Source organism: Phoca vitulina, unplaced genomic scaffold (assembly GCF_004348235.1).
Source record: "Phoca vitulina isolate PV1807 unplaced genomic scaffold, GSC_HSeal_1.0 scaffold23, whole genome shotgun sequence".
Lineage (NCBI taxonomy): Eukaryota > Metazoa > Chordata > Mammalia > Carnivora > Phocidae > Phoca > Phoca vitulina.
In genome coordinates this window covers 8,238,992-8,251,231 of record NW_022589726.1, presented here as the reverse complement: position 1 = coordinate 8,251,231, position 12,240 = coordinate 8,238,992, and the positions used below count along the sequence as shown (strand labels likewise).

The 12,240-nt window shown below is 37.4% G+C and overlaps 1 protein-coding gene across 2 annotated transcripts in view; it reads left to right on the top strand.

Moving 5' to 3' along the window:
- MSRB3 (methionine sulfoxide reductase B3) overlaps nucleotides 1–12,240 on the top strand; it is a 163,729-nt gene that overhangs the window by 48,503 nt on the left and 102,986 nt on the right. For both annotated transcript variants that reach the window (XM_032420303.1, XM_032420301.1), the window contains exon 4: nucleotides 944–1,021. In XM_032420303.1, the coding sequence (XP_032276194.1) occupies nucleotides 944–1,021 (78 nt within the window). The remainder of the gene's footprint in view (nucleotides 1–943; nucleotides 1,022–12,240) is intronic.

Below are 12,240 nucleotides of genomic sequence, written 5' to 3'. Positions count from 1 at the left end.
AGGCTGGCATAAGGCTGTAACTTACCTCTGATCCAAATTTATTAATGATGTAACTTCTTGTTTTCATTCATGAACTGAAAGAGTTCTTTACCACACATGGGGGCCTTGTTAGTAGGCAACACTCTCTTCCTGTCACAGTATATACTGTTTACTGAATTTACCAAACGTTGAATCTCTGACAACGTCTACTCTCACCACACAGTGAGCCAGTGGTGGGCTTCAGCCTCAGCCCAGGAGGACCTCTACCCGTCCTGTTGTGTACATGACTAGCAAAATGATTTAATGCACACAAACAACTAGAGATTAGGTCATTCTTAAAAATTCTGTTTATAAAAAAATTGGACCTCATAAAGAGGGTGAAAGGATAATAAAAACAAGCTGCAGAGCACATAGACTTTTTGTTGGGCTAGCACAGCTGATTTGTATTAGCTGAATGACCTCCTAGCCTTTAAGATTGTTAACTTAGAAAAATATTCCCTTAAAGCTGCAATATTCCTTTTCAAACCAAAAAATAAGACTCCTTCCGCTTGAAGTCTTGGACCCTTCTGCATTTTTGGGTATACACTCTTGGACACTGTAGAGTAGGCAGAAATCTTATGTAGTAATGGTTTTTTTTTCCCCCCTGCAAATCTGAATTACAAGGATTTTGTTTTGTTTTTTTTTTAATAGGAAAAATTTTTTTCTAAGCATTACATAATTAGGTGGCTTGATCTTTTTTTTTTTTTAACCTGCCCTAGTTTGGAGTAGTTATACGCACATTTTATTATATAGATTTGAAATATATTAGTAATGATCAGATTTCCAAATGTTTGGTCTGTTCTCCTCTTAGGACAAAAAGCCCTTGGAATATTTATTAGAAAAATATATTTTAAGCAAATACATTCTATAAGAAATAATACTAACTTTGATTAATTTTTTTAATGCTCTGTTTATTGTTTATCAGTGCCTTTGAAGGAGAATATACACATCACAAAGATCCTGGAATATATAAATGTGTTGTTTGTGGAACTCCGTTGTTCAAGTAAGTATGTTAAAAACCCAGGGATATGGAAATATCACAGATGGCAACAAACTAGTTATTGCTCATTCACATTAGAATCTTTATACTACTAAAAAAAAGAATCTTTATGCTACTAAATTTTCTTATTTCTATTATTTCTATTTTCTTTCCACAAAACAAAAGTAATTATTGACTTTCGTGATAAATTACCAGTTTGGTAGACTGGCTAACTTTGCACTATTTGGATCTTTGAAATACCTGACGTTAACTTGCTCATCATAATTAACCATGGTGCTCAGAAGAGCTATGAGAGAGATTTTGGTGGGCATAGAAATGTTAATATATTTATTGATTTTTCGTTTATCAAGTGATGGCCCTAAATTCATTTATTGGGCCATAGTAAAAGTTCTTCATGTGCATCCTTCGGATTGAATAATATCTACCAAGTTGATTATTCATATTTCTGCAAGGAAGTGCAATACCTGTACTGAAAGTAGCATGGGTATTATAACTGATAGTTATACATATGTAAGCAAATTATCTTTATTTTAAAGATCCCAATAGTTTACTATAAAACAAGCAGTATATAGACTTTTTCACCAAAATAGTCAATTCAGACAGTGTAGATTATGGATCTTATTCGGGAAAGGAAAATCTTTACCAAAATTTATTTATCTAGGTGTAGAAAAATCCTGGAAGCCCTGTACTTCCCATGGGGAATATTTAGGGGAATGAAAAGACAGAAGCCTTAATTGAGAGTAAATGTCATTTATTTAAAGCAGAATTACAAATTTCTAAGGGGAAATGAACAAATAAGAATCTGATACATGTAGCATGTAAAACATACTTAATATCTCTCCATAAATGTTTTCCTTTTAAAACACTAGCATTTACAGATTTTCCAGAAATCACGGGAAACAGTAGTTTCCTTGAAATTTTTTAGAAGTTTAAAACCTTTCTTAACTTGCATAAACCTTATTGCACATTAGTGTTGGTTGAGAATCTGTTCTGAATTCTTACGTATTTATTCTTCATGTTAAAAAAAACCAGCCCTTCAAATTGTCACCCATTTCCTCTCAGAAAACACACGTCCTTATATTTCAACACCTTTAGCTTGTGTCATAATAGTTGATATAACACTTAAGATAGTTGCTGAGCCATGTTAAACTTGTTAATATCCCAAATGGTAAAAATTGGCCACATCCCCTTTGCCTTTTGTTTAAGATTCTCCATCTCTTTCCCCATCATGTGATTCAGAAAAGTAGTGGATCTAAGGAAAACTTATTGTTTTAAATAAGAAACAGAACCACTGTAAATGAAGGATTTAACCCATGTGAGATTTTGAGTCACAAATACTAAAAAGCAAGACCTTTGTTTAAACATAGGTACTGGTGAGATTCAGGGAGTTTCATATTTGAGGTGATATTATGTCAATTTCCTGTAGCATTCTTATAGGGAAAGCTTTTATTTTCTAAGTTTCTAAGGAATATGGTTTAATATTTTTATTCTATTTCCCCCCCATTTTTAAATTGTATGCTTTTCCTTCCTTGGTTTCTTGTCAATTTTAGTGGTGGAAATGCTTTAGCCTTTATTGTAGATTTCATTCGTTCATTGGTCCAGGGCTGCTGCCTTCAGACTGGAGAAACTGTACCTTGGGTGTCCACCAAGACTTTCCAGGGGCCACAGGGCATGGACAGTTTTGAGGGAATCAATTTTCTGGTCCTCAGCTTCCATATGTATGCTTCCCTGACACTGATGTGTCTGAGAGAGTCTGTGGTCGCTCACCTCTTTCTTCCTATCTCCTCTATCATTATCCTGTTTACAGAAGATGTCCTACCTTTTCACTCATCCCAAATCTTACTATGATTTATTGTCCTGGGATAAAATCTCTAAGGCATCAAGCAAAATGACAGTTCAAGAATGCATTACTCCTGAAGGGGAAACCCAGGAAAGCAAGGCCAAAAAAAATATTGAAAAATATTGAACCGGTAAAAAAATATTGAAATAGTATTTCATCTTGGTAAGACTCAGTCGGCCTGCCTGCTATCTGCTTATCCATCTTTCCATCTGTTGTCTGTTGTCTGCCTATCCGTTTTCTACTGGTCTCCTGTTGTCATGAGGATATGTATCCAGATATTTATTTAAATTTTAAAAATGAAAGTCTTTTTCTTTTTGACGGTTTCATTTGGTTGATAGATATGACAGAGAGGACTCCTTTTGCAAATGAGGTTATAGGGTGGACTTCTCCATTCATTAAATGACCTAAATGTATAGCTCCAAGGTTTTGACAAAAATGTATTTTAAGCATGTAATCTATTTACAGAACACCAGAAAATTCATTTGTTTTTTTTCAATTATTTAAATTTTGATAAGAAATTTTAGCGGTTACTTTAAAATATATAAGGGAGTATGTATCAGTCAGCACATAATCTGGATACAGACACCACACAGCAATTTGAACAGGAAAGTATAATGTAAAGAATTACGAACCTTAGCAGACGATTATGGTAATGAGGGATTGGCTAGAAGGGAGTAAATAGAAATTCTGAAGAATACAGAAATAGCAAATATAAGAAGCAATCATGACCCCTAGGGCTGAGGTAGAGCCCAGGGCGAAGCGCCCCCTGAGTGCCCCTCCCCGGGGCTGAGGTCTGGGTCTTGCTGGAGAGGGCGGGGCTGTACCTCACTGAACAGCAGAGAAGTCACTGCGGTGACCCATGCCTGGGCCACTTTCTGGAAATGCACCTTCTGGAATTTGCTGGAAATCTCCCCTCTGCGGTGCTGGGGAAAGCTGTTTAGAGGGAGGTGTCTCACTATAGGCATTCCACTACAAAAGTCCCGGAGTGGCCGAGGGGCGGGGGGGGCGGGCTGGGGTGGCCCGGGGAGCCGCTTCCTGCCAGGTGCTGCTGATTCCCGGCACCGCAGGCAGTAGCTGGCCCTGGAGAGGCCGCTTGTGCTGGAGGAGGCTGTCACGAGGGAGCCTGTCACCAGGGAGTGCGCTGCGGAGGCCGGGGCTGGGGACGTTCACACTGCGGCAGCCGGGCACGGGAGAAGCGGCCCACGGAGCGAGGGCCTAGGGGCAGAGCGGCTTGGGGCGCCGCAGAAGCCAGCTGCTGGAGAAGCTCCGAGCCCTGCAGGAGCCTGTTGAGTCAGCATGCTGAAACCAGGAAGGGGACCCCTTTTTCTTCCCCAGTTTTCCTCCTGTGCCCTCTGCTGACAAAGTTTAATACCGTGTTAGCTGATGAAGAAAAAAAAAATATTTCAAGGTCCCAGCTCCGTTTTAGCAAAGCAGACGAGGCTAGAGGAGAGGGGAGGCAATAAATTGACAAAAAGCCCAGAATGTATGTATGTATGTATGTATATGTGTGTATATATATATAAATATTTTATATATTTTTATTATATTATTATATATATTTATTATATATATATTCCCCCCAAAATTCTTTTAGGTTTTATGAGCAAAAGTTTGAAAGCCACTCACTAGTTGCGTGGATGGCATCACTATGAGCTACCTTCTTGAGATAGTTGGTTTCACACTTTGAACACAAAGTGCAGGGAACAGTTGGTGTGTGTGTGAGTGTGAGTGAGAAAGTGTGAGGGGTTTTTGTTCGAAAGGGAATAAGGGAAGAAAATTAGGCAGAAAAGACAAAATAGAGTAACAATATGAGAAATAATAGTGGGAGGGAAACAGATAAGAAATAAGATGAAGTAGGAAAGAAGTGCTGAATTTGAAAATGCCTAATCATTAGCAGTATGAAAATGTGGTTTCCCAGCTGCTGTCTGTTACCAGTACTCATCGTGTTGTGTGTGTGCGTGCGTGCATTCACGTATGTGTATAATCTTCTTCTTTCACTTGACTGATGTCTATATACATAATATTTCCTTAAAAAAAGGCCATTCAATTATTCTCATTTCATTTTCAAACTTGTAATCTACCCTGAATACATTCCCTTTCAACGATATACTGCTTTCTTACTGCTTACCAAGTACAAGAACCTTATTCACAGACTGCTTATAAACCAAATGTGTAATTTATTCCATGGTTCACATTTTCTTCACAATCACAAATTCTACCAACCTAGTTTATTTCTTATATGGTACTACTGAGTTTCAGTTAGTAAATTAACTGACAGAGGTAAGAATGTTCTCTCCTCTGGTTATTTGAACTTACAAAATTTCATAAAATGAATTTATTGCACATCAGATAAACGAGAGAAGGCTTTGGCGAAATAATGTAATTCAGAATGTATTTTTGACCACTTATATTTTGCTTTGGCTAACACTTTGCCGGGTGTTGTGGAACAAATAAAATAAATTTATGAACTATTTTCCCTTAAAGTACTTATAGTTTTGTTGCAGTGATAAGAACAGAATAAACACTTCTAAAATATGGAAAAATAATGCTAGTGTCTATCTGATGTGCCTGTTAGAAATGCTTTCATGTGGTGGGGCACCCGGGTGGCTTGGTTGGCTAAGTGTCCGACTCTGGATTTCAGCTCAGGTCATGATCTCAGGGTGGTGAGATCTGTGCTGAGCATGGAGCCTGCTTAAGATTCTCTCTCCCTCTCCCTCTGCCCCTCCCCTCTGCCCTTGTGCTCTCTCTCTCTCTCTAAAAAACAAACAAACAAACAAACAAACAACCAAAAAAATAATCACTAAATATTTGTTTGTTGATTAGATTCATGTCTGAACTTTGTGGGATAGATTATGGAGAAATTTTGAGTAAGTCAGTAGCATGATGAAAATGGGAAGTAAGCCATAACAGTGCGCAAGATAGATTTCTTTTTTTTTTTTAAGATTTTATTTATTTATTTGTCAGAAAGAGAGAGAGAGAGTGTGTACAAGCAGGGGGAGCGGGAGAGGGAGAAGCAGACTCCCTGCTGAGCAAGGAGACCTATTTGGAGCTTAATCCCAGGACCCTGGGATCATGACCTGAGCCAAAGGCAAATGCTTAACCGACTGAGCCACTCAGGAGCCCACAAGATAGATTTGTGGAGGTGAAAAGAGAAGGGAATAAGGATGACATCTTCAGTGGGAACTTTTTTTTCTTGTTAGCTGATAAACTTCAACATTATCCATGTGTAATCAACTCTTAATAATTTTGTTTAAGACTTGGAAGAACCACATAGGATAGTTTTTATTCTGCATGCATTAACTTATCAGGCCTCTCACTGAATTAATAGCTCATTTTATACAGGGCCATGAATGATAATGATGATGATGGTGATGATGATAAAACAAGAGTTAACATTTACATAGCACTTACCATATGCCAGGCATGGTTGTAAGTGCTTTATATAAATTAAGTTTTTTAATCTTCACAACAACAACACATTTTACAGATGAAAGAAACAGAGAGGATAAGTACTTTGAGAAGATCGCACACCAGTGTACAAATAGATTTAGAATAGTAACACTTGAACTTTTAGACAAGAAGCAAGGTAAAGAATTATAGGAAAATAAAATTTTAATTAATTTAATTTATTTATTTAATATTTTATTTTGGTCACTCTGGTCTGGTTATTTTCCTCAGCATAACTGGAACATACGCACACGCACACACGCACAGACACACACACACTTAAAAAAACTGTTCTTTGTTGTGGTAGTTAAGTTGAACATTGAAGACCATTCCAATCTAGGGGGTGCTGAACCAAAGGTAGATAGCCCCATCATGGCAGGTCATCAGTAAGGACTCCGCTTCAGAAGGGTTATCTTACGGAAGTCCCTTGGAATCCTGACAGGAAGTTGTGGCAGCCTCCAGGAAGCCCTCAGGCCGCTCAGCATCTGTGAGGTAGGACAGCAGCCGGATTCATGGGCAGGATTCTAGTTATTGAAACTGGAGGGCCATTTTATTTTCGCTTATTGACCCCCCCATTACATTTTCTTAAGTAACTGTATTCCAAATGTTCACCACTTTTTCTGAATTCTCTCTGTATATTTCTGAGAAGACTGAGGCCAAATGACATGAGCTATCTTAAATGTCTTTTCCTTCTATCTTGAAATTTCTTTTTCTCTTCGTTGTCATCAAACAGAGCAGGCAACTAGTGGAAATCAACTGACTATTAGTGCAGATGTGCGACCCCAGACTTGCCGCCTATGAAAAGGGGCAAAATAAAACCAAACAGGTGTAAGAACTAAAGGCAGGAAAAGGCCTAGTATGTGGCAGATATTCAACAAATGTTAAATTCAAGTGGCCTGACCGCGTTTTGGGAACATATCCTACTATCACAACAGCCTAAGCAACTCCTTATAATGTGAGAAAGTACAGGCTTTATTAGAGAGTGTCTGTCTGTTATCAGCAGATCTTAGTGCGATGAGTCACTGCTTCAGCTGTGTTACTACATTTTGAACGGAGCTCTGCTGCAGAACTATCCACACGTGCTGCGTTTCACAGGAGCCTCCTGTGCAATTTTATTCTAGGCTACTAGAAAACTTAAGCCATTTTTCAACTCTTTAAGAACATAAGCCCTTTCACTGAAGAAATTCCAGTTCGATGCCACAAACAATTTATTCAACTCTGCTACTCCATGTATGCTTTTCCACTTACCATTAAAGGAGACTTTCAACATAAACTTTTCCCCTTCTGAAACTTTGTTCTCAGTCCGCCCTGCATGCACCTGTGTGTGTGTGTGTGTGTGTGTGTGTGTGTGTGTATGTTGTTGTTGTTGTTATGAGTGGAGGAGATGTAAAAGGGGGGGAGAAGGGAGTTTTCCATTCTTATTCTTTATTCAAATCCCATTTTCTCAACCCTTTACTTTAGAATTCACTATGGAATTCTACCAGGAAGAGTAATATGAATTTCACATCAAGCTTTCTTTTTTATGGAGCTCTAGCTGGAAATTGCTCACGATTCCAGCAAATGTTTCTTAACCTTTAACAAAGTGCATTTAACTTGAATTTAGAAGATTTGAATTGCCCTTCACCTCATTCTAAATCCTTAAACAAAGTGAACTTTCCAGTACAATGAGACTACTCTGAAAGGAACTAGATTTCTGAGGAGTGGCTTAAACTGGTGTTATACCTGAATAACTCCTATATTATTTTGAAGAGCATATAAAATTGACTTCCCTCATCCGATTGGCCCTTCCTCTTTTGTCGCCACATGCAGCAATTTACAGGAAAAGTATCTGTAACCGAGGGAGTTACTCTTCTGTCTGCATCTCATCTGAAAGCTCAGGGCAAGACCACAGTTAGATTGAAAGAAGAATACTTCCTGGACCTATTGGCAAAGATAGGGAGCAACAAAACATGGCTAGTGCCTGGCTCATTAAACCACCAGGAAAAAAAAAAAAAGAAAGAAAAGCATAAATAGCATAAAAGCATAGCATAAAATAAAGGAAAGAAGAACTCCATTTGAGAAGCCAGAAAACGACAGCAAGGCATGATTCAAAGTTTAACAATATGCAAAGGTATTACAACTGCATTTTCTGACACAAAGAAGAATTGAAGCAACGCCTACACATAATCCCTGGATAGCTGAAAGTGAGTTGTGTGTATGTATCTGTGTTTTGCGAGCAGAAAAGTGGGGGCAGAGCAATCTTGCCTTTGATTACCTAAATCACAATCCTCGTTCTTTAGTTAATTTTCCAAATGTAGACAGAAATGGCTTAGATGCTTCTCAGTGAATTAGAATGCATAGTTAGATTCAACGGGGAAAATAATAGGCAGAGTTTTAACTATGTTTCATGTAAATTTATCTTGTTTATATAAATATGAATCAGAATATTAATGAATATTTATTATTACAGTTCACAGACTTTGAAACTCCTTAAGGACATCTTATGAAAAATAATGTGCAAGTTTTAGCAAGTCCTTCTGAGGCAGGCCATAAAGCTATTCTTCCTGTAAATGAGTAATTCTTTCAAAACCGTGGTCACTGATTCAATGAGACCCGCATAAATTTTCATTCAGATTCATGTCTTCACTGGACAAGTAACCCATCACATAACATTATCAAAGAAAAGCACAGAAGCCATCCAGAGTACCAAGTGGAAAGAGTTGTGGATTCTGGTGTGGACTTGCTGGATAACCATAAGCAAGTTCCTTAAATGTTCCGTCTCACTTTTCTCATCTGTAAAATGGGGAGAATAACATCAACCCTTTCTAACTCATAGCATTACTGTAGCAAATGAGATAATTACATAAGCATGCTATACAAGATATAAAGATACACATATAAAGTAAGGCTTGTAAAAACTGTGCAGCTTTAAATAAATTTACATGGTAAAATATAAACAGCGTGCAAATCTGAAGTTCTCAGAATTAAGTCAGCATAGTCTGCTTTTGATTCCAACCTTACCACATGTTTTATAATATAGTTTGACCTAGTGATCTGTATCCAAAATATTTTCAGTTTCTGCTGAATAATTAAAAACAAATTTAGTCTAGATTCTAAATTCCCCAAATAATGTGACTTAGACGAGTAACTGAGAGTTTAAATACGTTACTTACAAGTCTCTCCTTAACAAGTCTATAAACTTCTTGAGAGAATAGGTCATGACTTGGGATTTTTGTAACCCCCATCTCCACCCAGTGCAGGGCCATAGGATTTTGCATATCCTTGGTACTCAACTGTTTGTTAGATAAATGGTTTAGTTCCAGTAAGTCAAGAATAACATCAGAGTCAAATGATTCAAGTTGATACTAGAATGGGGGAAGTAGAAATAAGCACCTGGTTTTATCGACTCTAATTATTATCTTCTACCACACTTTCTAAAGTGTTTTCTGTAGACTGCTTATGGAACTTCCACTGGATGCTTATTTCAACAATAGCATTGCTTGCAACTGCAAAGGCATACCTGTCCCAACCAAGGGACAGATGAAAATCTCTACAGATGGGACTTCTATAAGGAAACATTAAAAAGAGCAAAAAGTGACAAAAAATAGAGTCAGCTACCCAAAGCTGTATCAAAAGAGAAGTTCATAGTCAAAACATTTTTTTAAAAGATTTCATTTATTTATTTGAGAGAGGAAGAGAGCAAGAGCGAGAGGGAGAGAGAGAGAGAGCACAAGCCGGGGCAGGGGTGGGGGAGAGGGAGAGGGAGAAGCAGACTCCCCACTGAGCAGGGAGCCCTACATGGGGCTGGATCCCAGAGCGCCGTGATTCTCAGGATCATGACCTGAGCCAAAGCAGACGCTTAACCGACTGAGCCACCCAGGCACCCCCATAGTCAAACCTTTTTATTATTAAATATAAGAAAGATTAAAAATAACTAAATCATCAACTCAAAATGCTAGAAACAGAACAAAAACAATAAAATAAACGAGGATAAAGTGCCTAGGTTTTCCCTCCAGGAATTTGCCAGACATTCAGAAGCAGAGATACCAGCAGGCCAGGGTTTTTCAACCTCAGCACTGTTGGCATTTGGGCTGGATAATTCTTTTTTGTGGGGGGGCTGCCTTATAAATTGTAGGATGTTTAGTAGCATTCCTGATCTCTACTCACTAGATGCCAGTAGCACACGTCCCTCCCATTCCCCACCTCTCCCACCCAACCCCACTAAGCTGACAAAGAAAAATTTCTCCAGATATTATCAAATACCCACTGGGGGCAAAAACACCTCCATTTGAGAACAACTGATCTCGGCAACCAGCAAAACAGTAAATCAAGCTCTGATTTGTAGTGTTTGCTGATTTCTGTGGTGCAAATACTTCTACCATGGGTCATATTTCATGCTACAAATGTGACATCACTGAATGTGGAGTTGGGAAGAGTTGTGTAGTAACACTATTATATAGTTTTTCTACAACACACATACAACAGATATTAGTAACACAGATAGCAGTTAAATTTAGTTAAAAAATTTGGAAGTGGCAAGTTTTGGAGTATTACCTTTGCTTTTAGTATAATTTATTTAATTGTAAGTTTATATAATTTGTTTTTAATAATGCCTGTACTTAGCAACTGACTTTTACGTTCCTGAAATTTTAGCAATACCCTCTCTTGAGCTTCAGTTCAGCACACTGATGTATCGGTGCAGACCAAGGGTAGACTAAATTTATCAAAAGCTGCAACCCAGACTCAAGTTACTTCAGTCCCTGATTAGATTAAGGTAATCTTCCCTTTCCTCTCCACACTCTAACTGCCTATCAGAAGAAAGGATGAACAAGAGATGGATTTAACAGCATATTGGACATAGAAGAAACAAGATTAGTGAACAGAAAAACAGGTCAGTAGAAAATATTCAGACTGAAGCTAGGGGGCTTAAAAAAATGAAAAGTTATCGAGAAGGTAATACAAGAATTACAGTTTTAGGAAGAACGTATTACAGCCACAGAAAGGGAAGAAAAAAGTAATGGGAGAGAAGCAGTATTTGAAGAGAGAATAGCCAAGAATGTTCCCAAGCTGAGAAAAACAAAACAAAACAAAACAAAACAAAAATCAAGTCACAGATTCCAAAAGTGCCATAAATCTGAAACAGGATGAATATGAAGAAAACCACATCTGGGCACATCACAGAAAATCTGCTGAAAATCAAAGGTAAGGAGAAGATCTTAAAAGCACTCAGATAAATTAACTTGAAAAAATAAAAACAAGTAGAACTGTTAAATAAAACCAAGAGGTTCATCTTTGAAAAGACCAGTAAAGTTGACCATTTCTGTCAGGTCTAATCAAGAAAGAAAGGGAGAAAGAAAAGAAAATAGGTTGCAAACACTAGGAATGAGGATGGGATAAAACCAAAGATATGAAAAAAAAATTAATGTAAGAGAATACTGTATATAATCCTATTCTAATAAATTAAGAATCTCAGTTTAATTTTCTAAGAATCAAATGAGATACAAACTTTGAGTATAGGAGAGTTGTAATACTTGGATTGACCAGCAACCCTAGAAGAAATTGAGAGTTATCACAAACCAGCTTCGACTTTTACAGAAAAAGGAAAAAACATCATTCCTATGCTATTATAAACTGTGTCAATCGTAGAAAATAGATGAAAGCTTACCAACTTATTTGACAAATGTAAAGTACCTCAAGACCTGATAAAGATATTCCAAGGAAAAAACTGTAGACCAATCTGAATTATAAAAATAGATGTAAGGATTTTAAATAAAATATTAGTAAAAGGAATGTAGCAACATATTGAACGAGCAATATGCCATGGCAAGATAAAGTTTTTTTCAGCAATGTATGAATAATTCAATCCTAGGACATCTTAGGGAAAACCGATCATTTTAATTATGCCCAAAGAGGTTTTATAAAAATTTAAAGTACATTCTTTAATTAAAAAAAAAAA